Source organism: Buteo buteo, chromosome 3 (assembly GCF_964188355.1).
Source record: "Buteo buteo chromosome 3, bButBut1.hap1.1, whole genome shotgun sequence".
Taxonomy (NCBI): domain Eukaryota; kingdom Metazoa; phylum Chordata; class Aves; order Accipitriformes; family Accipitridae; genus Buteo; species Buteo buteo.
Window position 1 is genome coordinate 52,762,305 of NC_134173.1, and position 20,371 is coordinate 52,782,675.

Below are 20,371 nucleotides of genomic sequence, written 5' to 3' on the forward strand. Positions count from 1 at the left end.
ACATTCATTATTTCTCTCTGACTTCAGATAAAAAAGCACCCTGTGTTGGAGGAGACTGCACCCCGAGTTTCAAACCCAGGCTGGTCTCCAAGTCTCAGGTAGGCTGGGTCTCCTTTCCGTGCACCGTCACCAATTGCCGCTGCTCTGCAGGTTCAGTAACGCCCTCGCTGGCACCTGGTGAAGGCTTCCAACCATGCGGGTACCCTGGAGTATGGCTGTGCAGCCCCGGGAGCTCACAGACTGCAGGGGCCTGTGGTCAGCAACACTGCTGGGGCAACGCACAAGGTTGCTATGTGTCCCCCACCCACCCACAAGCAGGATCAAAAATGTATAACAAAGTTAAAAAGAATAAATAATGACAAGGTAAAAATGAATCAATAATGAGAATGTACCACTGGGTGCTATGGTTAGCTGTACGTACGCCACAGGGCAATAACAGCATATTTGAGGTCATTACGCAGATCTTCATTCTTTGTGACAAGAGCAAAACAGTGTTTGGGAAGAACTGGGGGGCTCTGGCATGGCCACCCCATCTCCACGGGCAGCAGCCCACGGGGCAGAGCTGAGCCGTCCACCCAGCACTGCGTGGCAAATGCAAAAAACTACTTGGAAACAAGCTCTTGGCCACAATGGGTTTGGAAATAAATGCCGCTTCTGGTCTATTGTGCAGGTGATTTTTCTCCCCCTCCCAACTCGTTATAAAACCTGTGAGCTGTGACCAGCTTTCTGGATGCTACAGGCGAGTAATTCTCCTATCGAAACGTGCTGGCTGCGGTACGGCGAGACCTGGCATCGCCTTCACCAGCTGAGGCCACGGCCACAGAGCACGCTTTCCAGCCTGGGAAGATGGAGGCTGGTAGGTGGAAATAAAAAAAGGCAGCGTCTTCCAAATCTGTCCCTGTATGTGCTGTGGGATAAATGTATAGCAGCTGAACCAACTGGAGGGAAGGAAATTTCTGGTTTAATTAAATGAACAGACTGAGCAACCAGATGCTTGAATAAAGAATAAAGAAGAGCTGCCGCTTGTCCAGGAGAGAACTTTGGGGCTGGGGGCTGGTTCGCAGACAGGCCGCTCTCTCCTGCTCCTGCCCTTGGGGAAAGCACTGTATTGTCCCTTTGCGTGTAGGTGACATCAGTGGTGATCATACACTTGCACGGGAGGGGAAACTGAGCTCCCCTTGATGGCAGACGCTGGCTCTCCCCGCAGTGCACACCAGGATCACCTGACAAATCCCGTACGGGTGATGCACAACACGCTTTGGGTACTGACAGATTTACAGAAAGCTGCTTAGGGTGGAAGGCAGCTGCACGGTGGCTGTATGAGGCACTTGCACATCCTTATTTCACTGTGTTCAACTCAACTGAACTAATAAGACGAAAGGCAATTTAAAAGCTCCTTGCAGATTACCTTGTCCAAGAGCTTCTTAAAAACTCACACAATGAAAGTGCATTTGAGCTAAAAATATGGCATCAGTCATGACAGTATATAATAGCTATAATGTTTAACCTAGGAGGAATCAGCTCTGTTAAGCGTATCACTTTACAACTGCTGGCACCTGGGAATAGCATCTGTGTTTCTGGGTCAGTCTTTCAGATCCCAGTTTGTCAGACCAAAAGGGACTGAACCTCTTCTACCTGAAATGTAACAGCCCTCCGTATTGCGCACTTTAGTAAATCTAATGGCCAGCAACAGTGCGACAAAAATCATGCGGGCAGCTGGTGAGGTAGTTGACGCCTGTGATTTAATCCATCCCGAAATCAGTCTCAGGCACACCATTTCAATGCAATTTGTGTGCTATGGAAGCGTTTCTGCTGCTGAGTTACTTCTGTTGTTTCAAGCCTGGTGGTGGTCACAGCCCCCCATCCTGCAGAGCTTCCCCCAGTCCCACTCTCTGAGGCTCTATGGGAGCGGAGTCTGAGCAACCCCTGGGCTCAGGGGACCTGAGCTTCACCTTATGCTTTGCTAGCCAAATCGTCTGACTTCTCTTGGTTTTAGCACAAGATGGCTAATGAGCATTATCTGTAAGCAAGGGAAAGTACGAACAGCTTTTATCTCCACGAAGCCAGGCAGTGTGTCCCCCCACCAGCTTGGAGTCAACCGCATCTATCTAAGTGGTTAAAAAGTACCAGCCCCTTATCTGCAAAACCTCTTGCAACAGAGAGACCTGAAATATCCTGTTTTCTGGCTCTCAAGACAAAGACCAAGGCTTAGGTCCACACTTCAAAGTTTCATTTTGCCAATCGGGAGTTTGCAGGGCTTGATGCTTACCAACGCCAGCCAAACAGCCACACCAGTGGGACTGCTGTTATCACAAAAGTGAAACCTATTTAAACTGCCATCCTGCTATCAAGTATCGCAGTCCCGATACAGCCAAGGAGAAGCAGGTAGTCAGTTCAAGGGTTAGCTCTGTTTGCTTGATAAATATTGATGGTGTGGAGCAAGGAGTACTGCAACGCTGCAAAAGGTCCTTAAAAATGTTCAGAGGATGAAAATTTCCGGCACTGTTGTGATTTTGAAGCTCAAATAATAAATGATTCAACAACTGTACAGTTACCATGGGGATGAATTCTCATTGAGCCTAAAATTACCAAGCTGCTGACAAGGACCTATTTTTAGTATCAGCAGATGTGTATCTTTAAAAACATCAGCACGAACCTACTACTGTGTGTTTGTGTATGCATGCCTGCTTGCCTGTAATTGAGTTTTCTGATGCTAATAACAAAAGCAAAAATAAGTAAATGTCTGATCGCTGCAACCGACAATGCAGCAATTTAGGGTGAGGGTGATAAGTGGAAGTTGCAATTAATACCTGATAAATAAAGCATGCAAAGCGGCCAGATTGCCAGTATGTAACTGAACTAGTAAGCAGAGCCCTATCATTACTGTCAGCTAATGTGCTATAGTAATGGACTGTCTATTTTTGGTGTCTGTGAGTATCTAATGGGAAGCGCCCGTCTGCACTGTCACAGCCCCGCAACACGAGAAAACGGAGGCTCAAAGCTGACATGAGCTGCTGGCACAGATCCTGAATCTCTGCACTCAAAGATTGAGTTTGTCAGCGCTCTCCCTCTATTTCACACTTGAGGGAGGTGCAAGGATAACCCCCCCAAGAAAGCACACAGATTAGGCAAGGTGTTAATACATCCCCAGCAATGACATAACGGCAGCTGGTATCAGTGCCAAGTCGTGGAGTGCTTGCTAACCACCGACCAACTCAACCCATCCATGCTGACTCACCACACCGTCAGCAATGCAAATAGTGCCGCCAATTTAAGAAAGGTTAAGGCCCCTGCACCGCTGACTTTGACTGGGTTTTTCTCATTAACTCTAACAGGACAGGCTGGAGACCTGCCTTTTTTTTTACTGCCTAATTTTGCTGAGGGAGAGGCCAGAGGGTGGCTATTATGACATCTCATTTGGTGATAAAAGGATCGGTTTGTTTTTGCCAAACACGTAGCCGGATAGACATATCTCTGCTCGCCTCTTGGCATGCCAGTGCAGTACATATACATGCAAACGGAGTTTGCTAGCAAACCAGCCAAGCAAAAATCAAAAGCAGTACATTACAGCCGGGTAGCATAATAGGGCATTACAGGAGACAGTTCGGCACTTTTGTTCAAAAACCAAACAAGCTCTTCAAGTTTCTGAAAGGCAGGGATGGAGACAACGGCGAGGACTGCAGTGGTTCATAGCAGGCAGTAGTGCTCCCTGCCTGCGCTGCCGCGTGAGGTGCCGGTCATGCCTCCCACAGAGAGCAATGGGGAAAATAATGGCTTTTCAGATAAGAGAGAGAAGCAGTAAGGATCAAGAAAAGCCCTTGTGCCGAGATTTGAAAAAAAAAACTGTGAATGATCTTCTATCCCGGAGTAAATTATGTAAAGGGGCCTGATTAAACCATCCATCATTTCCCATTTTTGATATTTAATTAGGAAAGAACGGTTAGTTCCTCAGAGTTGGCTTTTTGAGATGTGTTGGCCATATATGCGCTGCTCTTGGAGCGTACGTGCCCCTGTTACAAATGTCTGACTCTGTTAAGAAATCCCATAGTGTTCTGCCACTGTAGAAAACTCCCCCCCCCCCCTTTTTTTTAATAATTGATCTTGTATAATTTGGGGCTTGGGGGTGTTTTGTTTGACTTCGAAGAGGCTGTCCCTGTGGAAGCCACCCAACCAATATTCCAGGTGAGGTTTAGAGATGCTCTCCTTCAGAAAGACTGAACAACTTGCCCACGCTACTGAAGATTAAACTGAGACCTTTGGGAGATCTGGATAGCTGAGCTGCCAGGGCTGGCCCTGCCCTGTTAAGATCATACATGTGGGCTCTCATCTGAATTTCCTAATGCCCTTGCTAAAAGCAGAATAGGGTAGTATGCACTGGAGACCAGACACGTATGGAGCACACAGGCATATCTGAGAGGAGGTCTCAGGCTTGTGCCTTATCTGAAGCAAAGGACGTGAATTTAATTCTGTAGCAAACAGAAACCTGACGTCAAATTCAATTTTCAGTTTGAACAATCAAAATTGGGGTTTTTTTGTTGTCCGGGCACAGTGATCTGAAACCCCCACCATGGGCACTGGACTAGAACATTTTCTGAGAAGTCACTGGTTCACAGCAAACTGCTTCCTGATAAGGAGGGTGTTGTCAGCTCTTGTCGAGTCCCAAGGCACCAGGTTTGCTCAGACAAGAACTGCCATTATGAACACAATACTAAGAGCACAAAAGGTGGGGCCTGTCAAATCTGGGAAAGGGCTTTTTTTCTTGCTCTCTTAGGAAGAACCCTTACCCTTGGGCTCACATTAACATTGCACTGGTTTGTTCCCTCTCGAGTCCAAAGATAACAATGGATGATCCAGATGTGAGCTGTGGGGGGAAAGTAAGAATGCCTGAACCACAAGGATGACATCTGGTTCTTTCTGTCTGCCTTTCTCCGTGCTGGAGGAAAAGGTACACGTGTCTGCCTGAGCAGTATCAGCTGAGCAGCAGATGTCCTCCCTGTTGTAGACGAGCAACTGGTGGCTGGGGAAAGGCTGTTACTGCTTTTGAGCCCTCACAGATCTCAGTGAGATGGGGCAGAATCTAGATCTAGAAGAAACCGAGGAGAATGGTCTTGTCAACAATAGAACCCTAAATGAGAGTAATACTCAGGGTGAATCAGGGTGAATGAAACTACAGCAGGAAAAAGTCTTGAAATTACACACTTGTAATTACATTCATGTAGCCCGTAGTCCTTATTCCTAGCTGCACTGGGTGAAATCCACGCGCTGCATTAGAACAGAATATTTTGTTGCAAGTGGATGGGCCAACTTTGTAGGATTGTAGGATCATTCGGTCAGAAGGATCTCAAGAGGTGTCTATCCCAACTGTCTGTCCAAAGCAGGGACAACTCTGAGGTTAGACCACGTTGCTCAGCCTTTTATCCAGTCTGATCTTAAAAAATGCCAAGGATGGAGACTGCAACCTCTGGGCAACCCGTTCCAATGCCTGACTGTCCTCATGGGCAAGAGGTTTGTCCTTATATCTAGGACATAAGGATGTGCCTCAGAAACATCATCAAACACAGTGAGAGTGTTAATAAGTGAGTAACAGCAGTTATTCAAGGGAAGCTGTTGATGCCAGGATCACCCAGGGCCACGAATCTCAGCCGTGAGACTCTCAGTACGACGTGTAGAACTGCAAAGGTAGCCCATGCTGACAACGTAAGTGCTGAGGTTTTTGGTATTGACAAAGGTTTTGTCATCATTGCTAAACTTGCAGTCAGAAGAAATGCAAGACAATAATAGACACCATTTGTACTTAATTTTGCTCACTGTGATAAGGGTTAAAGCGCAGCAGCAACTAACTTACTTAAACACAAAAAAGGTGGAGTAAGGTGTAACTGCTACAACTTCACTGCTTTCAAAATCACGAGCTTTGCAATAACCAAGGAGCCAACAACCAGGCAGGTTCTGTCTTATAGCCACAACTATGGAAATAAGACTTGGGCAGTGCTATATTTCCCCTTCTCTCAAGGGCAGATGGAGGAGGCTGAGGCTTCTATGTGCAGCATTAGACAAAAGATTCAGATCTCAAGTGCTGGGGTGTTGAGGAGTACCAATGCAGAAAAAAATATGGTCAAGCCCCCAAATTATGTCTGTCCTACCAGTGCAAACACACAGTGCTGGAGGCAATCAGTGATAGGAAAAAGGCAAAATCCCAGTGTATTGGCTTTGCATGGCAAGGTTTGGTACAGGGGTGGTACAGGGGTGGCTTCTGTGAGAAGCTGCTAGAAGCTTCCCCTGTGTCCGACAGAGCCAATACCATCTGGATCTAAGACGGACCCGCTGCTGGCCATCAGCGATGGTGGTAGTGCCTGTGGGATAACATATTTAAGAAGGGAAAAAAAAGTTCCTGCACAACAGCAACTGCAGCCTAAGAGAGGAGTGAGAATATGTGAGAGAAACAACCCTGCAGACCCCCAGGTCAGTGAAGAAGGAGGGGGAGGAGATGCTCCAGGCACTGGAGCAGAGATTCCCCTGCAGCCGTGGTGAAGACCGTGGTGAGGCAGGCTGTCCCCCTGCAGCCCAGGGAGGTCCACGGTGGAGCAGATATCCACCTGCAGCCTGGGGAGGACCCCACGCCAGAGCAGGTGGGTGCCCGAAGGAGGCTGTGACCCCGTGGGAAGCCTGTGCTGGAGCAGGCTCCAGGCAGGACCTGTGGACCCATGGAGAGCCAACGCTGGAGCAGGTTTTCTGGCAGGACTTGTGACCCCATGGAAGGGACCCACACTGGAGCAGTCTGTGCCTGAAGGACTGCAGCCCATGGAAGGGACCCACGCTGGAGCAGTTCGTGAAGAACTGCAGCCCGTGGGAAGGACCCACATTGGAGAAGTTCGTGGAGGACTGTGTCCTGTGGGAGGTACCCCATGGTGGAGCAGGGGAAGAGTGAGAAGTCCTGCCCCTGAGGAGGAAGGAGCAGCAGAGACAATGTGTGACAAACTGACCCCAACCCTCATTCCCCATCCCCCTGCACCGTTGCAGGGGAGGAGGTAGAGAATTTGGGAATAAAGTTAAGTCCATGAAGAAGGGAGGGGTGGGGGGAATGTCTTTTAAGATTTGGTTTTATTTCTCATTACCCTACTCTGATTTGATTGGTAATAAATTAAATTAATTTCCCCAAGTTAAGTCTGTTTTTTGCCTGTGACACTAACTGGTGAGTGATCTCTCCCTGTCCTTATCTCGACCCACGAGCCCTTTGTTATATTTTCTCTCCCCTGTCCAGCTGAGGGGGGGAGTGATAGAGTGGCTGCGTGGTGCTTAGCTGCTGGCTGGGGTTCAACCCCGACACCCAGCGAGACCAAGGCAGGTGCTGATGCCAAGAGTGCACCAGAACAGAAGGAAGAGCTGGGTCAGTGCTGCCCACATGCCAGACAGTCAGGGGAAGCTGCTTGAGTCTGTCTTAGTTTTCTCTGCTGTGCTACTGTTTTTCCTCATCAGGAAGCTTGTTTCTACCTACAGTTCTCCAGGTGGGTCTCTACCAGTCTTCCCTCTCATGTTGGGGCTCCATAATCTGCTCTCAGAGCTTTAGTAATTGCCCTCTCCAGGAGTTAGTTAGTAAAAGGAATTGAGGCTTATGCACACTTCTGGGTTTCAGTGCCGGTCCTTTGGGCTAGAGTGTCTGAAACCACTTTTTCCCCGGAGTTCTTCAAATCCTTGTGTTGGTTCAAATCTCACCTCTTTGGGGAGTGTTTTCTCTTGCTCATCTTCTGCTTCACTTCGTGGTCAGCTCCAACATTTCCTGAGGAGTCTCTTCTTATGAACCCCGACTTCCAGTCCCACACCCGTCTCTGGAGGCAGCTTCCGCAGGCAACATCCATTCCTGCTGTTTCATCGCCAGCCCTCAGCTTTACACCCAGCAGCCAAGGCAGCCACCAGGCGTGTCTGACAGGCTGGCCAGGCTCTCTGCTTCTCACAGAGGGAACCTTGCTCCCCTGACCACCTCGACCACCGCTCTCTGCAGAAGCCAGCTTTGCATCCAAGCATACACGGGCCAACTGACCACAGCAGGTCAGGTCCCCTGGCTCTGAAAGTGCTGGACCACCCATACCATCATGCACAGCTATCAAGAAAATCAACTGTAACCGTGGCTAAAGCTCCAGAACCCAGCAGTATGGAAGGGATAGTAAGGTACATAACCGAGAGGGAGCCAAACTGCCAGACACCAGGATAAGAACTGCTGGGGCTCTTCCACCATGGAGCAGCGGGTAGGAAGCAGCTGACCAGCATCCAAGATACTGAGCTACCTAGAGCTCAGGTCTTTCTTACCCAGTATGACAATCCCTAGAGTTTTAAGATTTAATTATGTGGGTCTGTCATTTATGACAGGTCACCTTTGGTGTCAATCCATTCATCTCCTCTGCTGAGTCACAGGAGTTCAAATAAATTGGACTGCACTACTTGCGAAGTTGAAATCACCCACTGAAAATCTTTGCTCTTTTTATCTAGTTTTAACATTCAAGTTAACTTCCCCTCTCCAATTTAAAACTTTCTGAAGTTTATGGACTTAAAGGTAGTGCCTCCTGGATAACACAATTTCAACTTCTAGGTATCTGTGCTTGTTGTACTTAAAGTTGAAGATCAGTTTGTAGTATTATTTCCCCAAGCAAATACAATCTGAAACCGTTAAATATTTTTCACAATTAGATTTTGAGCTGAATTATTCTTTTCTTTTTTTTAATCTCCTAACCCTGAAGGAAAACTTTTCTGACTTTAGAAGATATGAGAAAAATCTCCACTCTTGTGAATGAGAAAAACATTGCAACCACATTTAAAAATACTGAAGCCAAAAGACTTGAGACTTTTAATAATAGAGAAGTTAAAGCCATTATGATCATAAGGCAGATCTGTATTGTGCTGGCTGCAAACTTTAAGTCACTCCTGCATGAAGACGTCCTTGAAAGAGTTATTCAGCATAAATATATACCTGACAATAAGAATTTTTGTTTTGTTTAGGAGGAAGCAGGTGAACCAAAACCCATTTGAAATTCTATTTCTTACAATAATTTGGTAGTTCTGATAGGGTCTGATCTGCTTTTACTAAGATAAGACCTGTTCAGGAGCAGCTATCAAGGCAATGCACGCACAGGACATATGCAGTACTGCACTAAAAATACATTTGCCTTAACTTTGACAATGAGACAAAAAGCACAATGGTATTCTTCCATAATTTTTGCTGTATACTAAATTTTTTCCTAAAAATTTAATTTTAAAGCTAATTAATAGCACATGTCCTTTGTGTAGGACTAGCTTTTATTCTCAGTGTCAATAAAACATTTGATCCTGTGCACTACTGTTTCAGCAACTCACATTTGACCCCATGCTTGTGTGTGCACCTACACAGCACCCATGCTATGCAGGTTTGCTTTTTAGCCCCGGAACATCTCTGCCTTACCGCAGGAGAACAGGGTCAACACAAACGAAATGTGCTGTGAAAGGGTCTCCAGCAAAATAATGGGAAAAGTGAAAAATGGGGCTGCGGATCACTCCCAGATCCCTACTGAGGTAGGCAATTTGACTTTCAGAGGTGCTTGACATCTGTTGCCTCTCTTAAAAGGAAAAAAAAACGGGGGAGAAGAACAGATCTATACAGATGCAGAGGTGGGAACTTCTGTCTCTTATTTCCTTTCTGCTACCAGTCTGGCACACTCCAGGCTGACATAGTCCTTTTTTATGGGAATAAGATTTCCGTGTCCTGTGACCCAGGATCCAGCCGCTGTTGAGGACATTGCTGAAAGCAGTCGAGAAGTTTGTATTGGAGGCTTTGGAGGAAAGCAGCTGTCAAAGCAGCCTGGTGGAAGCTAACAGAAGAGAGGAGCAGCAAGATGAAAAATATAAGTATCTGCTTTTTTACCTTCCAAAATGATGTACAGATGAGATATCACATCGGTGGGGCATACCTGTGCGCTGACTGACAGCTAGGTATTGCCAGAATTGCAACTGCCAATGCTGCCTGCCAACAAGAGGAGAGGATTAGATACCCCCTCATTTTCCATCTTTCAGGAGAAGCTGGGGATGTACGTACACACATCCAGTCACCTGCTTCAGCACTGCTTGGTTTCCTGTAGAAAACTACTAGTCTTGTAAAAATGAAAAGGCATCGCAACATGGATTTAAGAACACTAATAACCTGAATTTGCACCTTAACTTAGAACCCATGCTTCTTTAGATTTAAGCCTTGGAACTAGGACAATTGTTGTGATACAGGTAGAATAAGCCCAGACCTCTTGTGGTAAACTGCTTAGAGCAGCAAATATTTAGTATTAAGCCAGCCAGGATCCATTTCCTCTAATTAAATCTTTTTCATCCTGGTGCTGTTTCATCATGTACCACCGAATGAAAAATGTATTTCTTTAATTCAGTGCTGCTCCTAAAGGTGATCCCATTGAGCTGGAAGACTACAACCTCTCTGGACTGTACAATCAATTGAGACCACACTCTGAGGGGCAGCTGACGGCACAAGCCCCATAGCGTGCCGGGGAGCAGCAAAGTTCCTCGGATGAGGACTGACAGTACCTACATGGGAGGAAAAATGAAAGCAGGTCTATTTACTTTCTAACTTACCGCTTGGCTTCCAAGCATAAAAGCTCCAGCAGGATTTTTTTTTCCCTAGCTTTACAATTGTTGCTGCTATAAAACCTGTACTTGGGGTTGGAATTGAACGTATTAAACTTCTTCATACAGCTCAGGAGCTTACAGCCTTTCTTTAGCACCTCTTCAGGAAAGTCCTGCCAAGTGAGTGATTACCAGGGGGACACAGAGACAAGGTGTTTTTACAGTTTCTTTTGATTGCTGATGTCCTAGTGCCTACAGCAACGAAGAGCACCCTTAGCTGGCTGTATTACTCTACCAAACACCACCAGATTAGATTATGGGAAGCAAAAATAATACAATTTAGATACAGGATATTGCATAAGGAACAGCTAATGCTGCACGCCTCTGAATTTATGGTGCCTGATTTCCTGTATCTTCCTCTGTTGTGGAGTCTACAGTGTCTACTAGCACGGCCTGGGCACACTGCAGCCTTCCTCTTTTTAAGGGCACCAATTCTTTCTTCTCTAGCAGCTGCCTTTTGCCATAGAAAATGAAGAATGGCAGTTCTGCAGCTCTGGCAAAGGTGGTCAAGGTGAGTCACACAGCTAAAGCATCATTTTTGGAAGAGAAAAAGAGAACCAACCTCATTGACTCAGGAAATGAGTTTGCCGATGTCATTTTTGTGTTGCTGCAAAGGGATTTATACAGTTATCATAGCACTTTAAGTGATGTTTTCCAGCTACTTCTAAAAAAAAACACAGGAGGAAATTCCCATAGAAGTTGAGAGGAATTCTTCTGTTAACTTCATCTGTTCATTTCATTGCAGCTAGGATTTCACCTCTGATTTCTGCCCCATGTTGTACAAACTGAAGATGAAAGATAGTTGTTGTCCTGGTTTTGGCTGGGATAGAGCTAATTTTCTTTCTACTGGCTGGTATAATGTTATGTCTTGGATTTAGGATGAGAAGAATGCTGATAACACACCGATGTTTTCAGTTGTTGCTAAGTAGCGTTTAGTCTAAAGTCAAGGATTTTTCATCTTCTCATGCCCAGCCAGCAAGAAGGCTGGAGGGGCACAAGAAGCTGGGAGGGGACACAGCCAGGGCAGCTGACCCAAACTGGCCAGAGGGGTATTCCATACCATGGGACGTCATGCCCAGTATATAAACTGGGGGGAGTTGGCCTGCAGGGTATCACTGCTCGGGAACTAACTGGGCATCGGTCAGTGAGTGGTGAGCAATTGCATTGTGGATCACTTGTTTTGTACATTCCAATCCTCTTATTAGTATTGTCATTTTGTTATTGTTATCATTATTAGTTTCTTCCTTTCTGTCCTGTTAAACTGTTCTTACCTCAAGCCAAGAGTTTTACTTTTTTCCTTCTGATTCTCTCCCCCATCCCACTGGGGGAGGGGGTGAGCGGCTGTGTGGTGCTTGGTTGCTGGCTGGGGTTAAACTACAACAGTTGTAACTTGCCCTCCAACTCATACACTGCAATGTTTATAAGTAGTAAAACAGATCTTGGCTACCAAGGAGTGACTGAACTACAATATTTGGAGCCAAATGAACAAGCAAGTCAAAAGTCCCTACCAAAAAGCAGCTGAGGAGAACAAAGCTACTTAATATTTGGGAAGAGCAATATGACATGGACAAAAGACATGTAAAAGATTACAACCACAAGCTAAAAATAATGGCCTGGGTAAGGGGGGGAAATGAAGGGTGAGGAGAGGAAAATCGTGGGGCCAGGGACTAGGAAGGAATGAGGGATGCTCTTGACATGGAGATGCCGCTGACACTGGGACTGGCTCTGGCTGGCCAGAACTTAGGTTGTGCCTTAGCCAGCCTACATCCTTCTTCTCCCTTATGCCTTCCATGAAATGCACTTGCTATTTTCTTTAAAACCTGGTTTTAAGGACTTAGGGCAGAGTCCCTACTTTCCTACTGAGTTTACTATGCCAAGTACTATACCAACATAATTTTTACAGGGGTCTCTAAGTGTTGGTGCAATACACAACAGTAAGCTAAAAGGGAGACAGGAGACACAAGGGGAGTAGCAGACCAAAATCATTCTACCTGCCAGACTTCTAGCTGAACTGAGTTACTTTCAAGAGCTCAGGGAATGCGAGAGTAGAAATAGCAAGATACAACAAGGGTGTGAAGCTGAGTTTTGGGCAAGGGTTCAGGAAAACACTTGTTCAGTCATACAGAGAAAACTCAGGAAGAGTTATGCTGCAACGTAGACTGCAAATGAAAAACCTGTGGCAGCCTTGTGCCGTGCTAATGCAACACCACGGAGAAGTGCATTGAAAGATGAGATTGTGAGTCTTTTGTGCATTTGTTTACAAAATTATTTAAAATCAAGTTTACCCCCAAAATATAGCCCCTCGAAAATATAATGAAAATAAACTCCTTCCCCAATGCATTGCAATATCACTTGTTACAAATATCTGAATGGCTTATTTTTGATCCTACAGTTCACGTGATCCACTGCAAAATCTTGTTCTGAACAATTTTTTTCCCCACAAGATGAAAAAAAAAAAAAGATAAAATCTAGCTAGATGCCTATTATGAAAACATAATTTTATTCCAAATCTAAAGCTGAAGTAAACTATATTTTCACTTACAAATGAAGATAGTCCAAGCATACCATGAAGACAAAATGTAGCATGTACCTGAATTTGCTTTTTGCTTCTCTAGAAACGAACAACTAGTATCTGAATACCAGCATAGGCTAAATGTATTAAAGAAACCCTACCTCTCTAACACAGACATTTAAAGCTTGCAAAAATGTTTACATCACTGTTCAACATTTTTTATCCCATTTGGGAAACAAAGTAGATGGTGACTTTTATATCAAAGTTCCTTTCTGTTTGTATGCCTGCATAGCGTAGCACAAGGCAATATTTAAAAAAGAGAATTTGCAATGAATCAATGGAAACCTTCTGGCAGTATTTCAATTGGTCCAACATCTTGTAAAACTTGGCTTCCAAAACCAAAATAAGCCACGTTTGGTCCGTTGCCTTATGAAGAAGTGACATGTGCTCTATTTTGAAGAACATAATTTTGAATACTTATAAGGAAGATGTGATGATAAAGGTTACTGGCATGAGCTTAGGATGTTCACGTTAGGAGTCATGAAGACGCATCGGTGAGTTATGCAAGTTATCCGAAACAAGTGCCAAAAATCCTTTTACCAAATCATCACACTCTACATAACACTTAGCTCACTATAACCCTTTTCATATATACATCTCCCAGCCTCACACAAAGGAGAAAGTAAAAGCTATTTTAGAAGTAATTTAGGAAGCTTAAAAACCAGCCAGTCACTGCGAAATTTATTAGCATCTTTTCTAAGCCTTACTTCAACTGCCAGTTTATTGAAAAGTGTTATTCCAGTAAAATCCTTAAAAGGAATGTCTCGAGGCTTTCAATGACTACAAAGGACACTTGTAAAGTTAGCTGTTCTCATTAGTATACAGAGGCTAGGATTTGGGGAGGGGGGAAGGGGGATGCAGAATTGATGCATAATTATCAGTGGCAAAATATTAAAGTCAACCATGCCAGCTTTCAGAATTTCAGCTGACAGCCACACGTATACTTTTAACCGTAGTTGTGTAACAACTCAGGCTCTGTCGGTTATGCTCGGTTTTCAGTCTGTTTCCTCCAGCTCTTCTAGTAATTAAACTACTCATCCTAGGGGTCAAATTCAGCGTCGACACAGCAAATACCTATCTGCCTGAGCATCTAAAGGACAAATACGAGAACAACTAGTTTTTTAGTTGTTGGCTAGTGGTTATATTTGAAGCTAAGATTTCTTTTGAAATTGAACTTTTTTTCCCCTCGATTAAGAAAGAAACAACAAAATTTCAAGTAAAAATTCCTCTGAAGTAAGGACAACCTACACCTTACATTATTGTATTAGAGGGTAAGAACTAATGGCAGATCCGAATCCAAGTTGTGCAAAACGCCACAAAAGCAGCATGGGAAAAAGGACTTCAGATGTTAGCAATTAAGGAGGTTCTAAAAATGCATTGAACTTATTCCTTTGCATTTTACATGCTTTGATATGGAAAAACTGCATTCTACTTATAATCAAGATAAAGCTAATAATAACATCACACACTGAGGACATCGCTAACACATGAGGAATTCAGTGAGACATTATAAAAACCTTCAGCATCAGTTTCTATCAGTAGCTGGTAGCAGAGAAGAAATCTAAAGTATTTTGTGGATTTAATGTATTCCTGAAAGAACTAATCACACAAGTAAACGTAGCTGCTCAAATTGCTCTCTTGGACAAAGGCAAACATCTTCCATTTTCTTTCATGTGGGATTGCTACCTTCTTCAAAGGAGCAGCTTTTACCTCAAATTGAGTGGGGGTTGGGAGATTGTTATGCTCCAGTCTGTCTGATGTGCTCAGTTCTGATCTTGAAGCTCATTCTTTGACTCCTAAAAGCCGAATGTAGGATTTTACCAAGGAAGCTATTCAGAATAGGTATTGGAACTTAATCATCACCAACATCAAATTCTAAGCTTTAAAGATTTTTTTTTTTCAAAAAATTGCTGCCTAGACCTCTCTCCCCCCCTCTCTAGAGTCTTTTTCCTGCCCTCCCCCCCACCCTGGAAAAAGAAAAAAAACCCAAACAAGTAACCAACACAGGCTCTGTTCCTTCCCCATTACAAGATACCCAATTTTGGTTTCAGTATGATTTGACTTCTAAATTCCAACAGCCACATTCTCGGCTGCTCGAAGGGGCGTCTCACAGCTTACGAATGAACGCTGCTGGCAAACAAAGGGGCTCAGTTGCATCTCCGTGCATTAATAACCGGTGTCCCACTGCATCAGACTATGCGGATTGTTGTGGGGATTTTTTTTTTTTTTGTCTGCAAAATGGAGATCTCGCAACTGAAAGAAGATCAAGGGGAACGTGCCTACTGGAGCATCATCCACATAGTTTTGTTTTCATGAACCAAAATTCACTTCCCCTTAACAATGAGACACAGACCCAAAAATAAAAACAAGACCACGTTTATTCAATACAGACAGGTTAATTAAGACAGTAAGTCCTGTAAATCAGGAACACATTTCAAACACTCCGGTACGAAGTGCATATATTTAAAATCAACAGCTGCATCTCGTATTCGAGCCATTGAGTTTGTCGGGGAAGGGTGGATTCAGGTTTGTTTTTTTTTTTTCTTTTTGGTAGAAAAAACTTGTTTCGGCTACCTATGTGAACAATGCGTCTCAGGCTCCATTCACTCATCAGGCTTTACAATTAGAAGTCCAGCTGCCTTCCAGCTTTGATATTCACATTTTTTTTTTAAACTGCTTCATACAGTCACAACCGGAAAAAAATAATAATAAACATTAAAATAATAATAATAATAAAAAACAAACAAACGAAAAACCCAAACCAGCCCGGGAGGGGAAAGGAAACACCTCCCGCCGGGGTCAGCGACAATTATTGCAAATGGCTCCTGGGAGACGGAGCAGCCCCGCGGCGGCCGGAGGACCGGCGACGGGGGGGTCCGCGGCCCCGGCCGGGCTGTCCCGGCGGGGGGAGGAGGAGGAGGAGCTCCCGGGGAAGGCGGAGGGGGGGGGGCACAACAACAACAACTCGGGGCGGGCGGCGTGCGCGGCCTCCGCCGCTTGGAGAGCGGCGGCGGGGACCGGCGCCGCGCCGGGGGTGACCTTGGGCGGGGGGCACACCCGCCCCACCCCCACCGACCCCGACCCCGCCGCGCCCGGCCCGTCCCCGCCCGGCAGCGGGATGGGGGGGGGGGGAACGAACCGCCGCCGCCGCCGCCCCGCCGCGGGGGGAGACTTACATCGCGGCGGAGCCAGCACCGCGCTCCCGCAGTCCGCTTGGCGGGGGGGCCCGCCGCCGCGACCGGCCGCCCCAGCCGCGCTCCTCCTCTGCCCCGGCCGCCGCCGCCGCTCGTCCCCCGCCGGCTACTGCAGGGGCTGCACCGCCGCCGCCGCCGCCTCGCCGTCCGCGCCGCTGCTCCCCGCCGAGGCGCTGCCGCTGGAGGCCGTGGAAGCCGCCGCCGCTGCCGCCGCCGCCGCCGCTAGCTGCAGCCGCCGGACGGCTTCTTTGATGAGGTTGCCGGAGAGGATGAGCTGCTGCAGGAGCCGGTGGGGGTCCTCCTCCTCCGCCGGCCCGTCGCCCGGCCCCGGCGGCGGCTGCTTCCTCCGGCGGGCGGCGCTCCGCAGCCAGCCCCGGCCGCACAGCTGCTTGGTCACCCGCTGGTGGCCGCTCCTGTCCGGCCGCGGGGGCTCGGCGTGCTGCTGGTGGGCTTGCGGCGGGGCCGGCCCCCGCGGCGCCAGCAGGCCGCCGCCGGTGCAGCGCGGCGAGTAGGGGGCGGCGCGGTCGCGGGCGCTGCCCGGCCCCAGGTGCTTGGGGGCGCGGGGCGGCGGCGGCGCCCGGTGCGCGCTCAGCTGCAGCACCTCGCCCAGCTTGGCCACCAGCGCGTCCACCTCCTTGGAGCCCGCCTGCCCCACGGCGACCGAGCGCTCCAGCAGCAGGAAGCGCTCGCCCGGGCGGCACGGCATCTCGGCCGGCGCCCTGCCGCGCCGCAGAGGCAGCGGGACCGGGGCCGCCGCCCGCCGCCCCGCGCGCACGCCAGCACACGCGGCTCCGGCGGCTGCGGTTGAAGCTGGAGCTCGGCCCGCTGGGGTTGGTTTGTAAACAATGGGTGACGCGGGATCCCGGGCGCCTCCCACTGCGCCGGGCGGGGGGGGGGGGAAGCCCCCGCCACCGGCCGCCCGCCGCCCGCTCCCGGCGACGACGCCCCGCGCGGCGGGCGGGGGCGACTCGCCCGCCGGCGCGGGGGGGGGCTCCCGCGGCCGGAGACCGCCGGCCGGGCGAGGCCGCCCCGCGCCCGCCGGCCACGCCGCTCCCTCTCCCCCCCCTCCGTCTGCGCGCCGCGTGGACCGGCCCGCTTTCAAACCCCGCACCTCGGGTCTCGGGGGCGGGGCCGGGGTGATTGGCAGGAGGGGTGTGAGGGGGCGGGGCGGGCGGCCCGCCTGAGGGGAGGCGCGGCTCGGCCCGGCCCGGCTCCGCGGGAAGGGGGTGCCGAGGGGCCCGCGGTTGCCGCGCCGGGCGGGGAGGGCCCGTCGCCGCCCTGTCGCCTCGGGACGAGTGCCCGCAGGAGCGGGGGGGAGGCACCGAGGAGGGCGGACGGCGCCCGGGCGCAGAACGAAGGGCGGAAGCCTGCCCGCCGTCGTCCCGGCCCCCTCCCCCCCCCCCCCCGCCGCCCCGAGGGGCTTCCTCCGGGCGCCCGGCCCGCCTCCCCCGCGGCCGGTACCGCCGGCCTGACAGACGCTGCCCCGGGAAACCGTTAACAGTCTGACGGGCCCCGGCTACGAGCGCGTGCCGGCGCCTCTGTAAGCGCCTGCCTCGCCGCACCGGCGGGCCGGCAGCGGTACGCGTTCCTGCGCCTCCCTGTCACCGTGGCAGCGGTGCTCGCCTTCTCCTGAAGGAGAGTGCCGACGCTAAGCGCCGGCGCCTGCAGGAGTGGATCGCTACGTTGCGATCCCCGTTACGGTGGTTTCCCGCAAGATGCAGTTCTGAGGTCGCACCGCCTTCACGCCGCAGCGGCCGGTTGTGGGATGACGGCAGGCGGCGGGGCCGCCGCCCGCTCAGCGCGTTCCTCCTGCTCGGTGCGCCTGCCGTGGCCTCGCACCCGGCAGCGCGTTGATTCTGGGTTTCGTTCCTCGGCGTAGAAATGCCTCCGGGGTCTCACTCTTCACCGCTGGAATTAGCAGACGTGAAGCAAGTCTGTGCGGGCGTTCTCTCGGGTTTTCCACCTGCCTGCGGTTTACTTCGTCACCCGGACCGAGGCTCTGTCCGGCCTCTCCCTCTCCCAGTCCCATTCCCTCCCTTGAACCCATCACCACGTCCTTTAAGCTAGTGCTGAAGTTTCTACAATGAGCCCTAAAGAACGTTTTCTGGATGTCAAAACTCTGGGGTCATAGCCCGGAACACGCTCATTCATGTAACTGGGCATGCGGTCGCCACTGCTGGGGAACTGCTAGTAAAATGGAAGTTGCTCGCGCGAGTAACTGCTGTCAGCACCGTGCCCTTGACTAATCAGTAAGTGGCTAGCAAAGGAGAGGACAGGTCTGTTTGTCCATGTTTTCCTGAGCTACTTTCACTTGCTGTACGAAACAGCAAAACAGACCCTGTGCGTATGTGCACGTGTTTGTGAACGTGCCTGTCACCTGAACGTGTTACTGGTTGCTCCAGCCTCGGTGTTGAAGTCTGTTACTACATCCCCAGGCTGGATTTATATGAGCTGGGTGTAAAGCATGCTATCTAATTGCATATTATTTATTCATCTATATATTTAATGTACTGATACTTTCTTATTTTCAGCACCTTCTTGGTAACTGGCAATTAAAAGTCAGATTGCGTTGTTCTACAGATGATGACAAAGTGAGACCTTGTTTCCCTGCACCAAGATATTTTTAAGAAAACACTTATACCCTTATTCTTTAATTATGCAGTATCTTTTCAAGCGAAATAAAGGCAGGCCTATATGGATGCAGTGGATGGATCTACTTCAACTCCAAGGGAGATCTATATTCAGAGCACTTCTGAGTAGGTAATCTCGTATTCTGTACAAGCAAAACTGCAATAAACCAGTACAGCTTATTCCAGCCTTTTCTTCTCCTCCCACAAAAGCAAAATAAGCTATACCAGCAAAAACTCAGTGCTGCTTGTGATTACATCTACACCTGGGGCTTTCATGAGCCCAGCAATGATAATCACAAATCGCGCTTCATTGCATCCCTAACCAACAGCAGCGCTGGGAAAACTTTGCAGGATAGAGCAGATCGGTGCCACAGATAGGGAACTCAGAGTGCAGTCATTAGCAGAATCCTGATGTCCTCAGATCTTTTTTAATACAAAACTTCAGCGGTGACTGATTGACAATCAACTGAGCAAGTATCTGCTGAGGATTTTAGGACTAAACCCACTGAAAATATTTACATCGAATGCTACTAATCAGGGTTAATAGTTTTACACCTCAACAAAGTGAGTGTCGTTCCAGATTATCTTCTCCTAGAGGAGAACCTCAGCCGTTACTTTCCTCTTCTAAGTGCTCTCTTCACAGTAAGAGTGAAAGACAAGAGAAGGGCTGAAATGCTGCTGGAGAAGACAGTATATGCTGTGTCAGAGCTGAAGTTCCCTCTCAGAGATTTGTTTACGTGGGAAAATTATGCCAAAGAGGGCTCAGTATGAATTTACATCCTACTCACATCTGTGGAGCAGATCTCAGCATGTCAGCACCCAGAGACCTTTCTGGCATTAAACCCCGATCCACGCTGGGAGCGGGTCTAAAATGTCTGCAGCCACCATCAGATGTTCCCGGCAGAAATTAGTACAGCAGTTCATGAACTGTTAGCTGTTTGCTAGTGCCTCTGTCTAGAAATGAGAACAACTTCAACAGCGGGTTTTGCAATAAAGTGGCTCTCGTACATATAGGTAAGTGCCCTGATGCAGAGTTCATGAGCATGAGCAACAGGGTTGGCTACCAGGTCAACCTTGAAGAAGCTGGGGCTTCTTCGGTTGTAGCCATCAGGTCATTTGGCTGAGTCCCGAGTTAGCTATAGGAAGGTATTCTCATTTAGATTAGGAGAATCACAGCCGCGTTTTCATACTTTGTCTTCTACTGCTGGTGATGAGTTCTGCAGCACTGCTTTTACTTTAGCAGTTTACCACAATAATTTCAATTAAAAAAAATCCCCCCAAACCCAAAACATTAGGGATAGGGGCAGGTTCTTTTAAAAATAAAAGGA

At 48.5% G+C, this 20,371-nt stretch overlaps 1 protein-coding gene across 1 annotated transcript; it reads right to left on the minus strand.

Annotated features, from left to right (window-relative positions):
- Positions 1 to 16,387: 16,387 nt before the first annotated feature.
- On the minus strand, positions 16,388 to 17,608 carry LOC142029181 (GSK-3-binding protein-like). Its single transcript, XM_075023620.1, has one exon. It carries the CDS (start codon positions 17,117 to 17,119, stop codon positions 16,520 to 16,522), a length of 600 nt encoding a protein of 199 aa, XP_074879721.1. The 5' UTR covers positions 17,120 to 17,608; the 3' UTR covers positions 16,388 to 16,519.
- Positions 17,609 to 20,371: the final 2,763 nt, after the last annotated feature.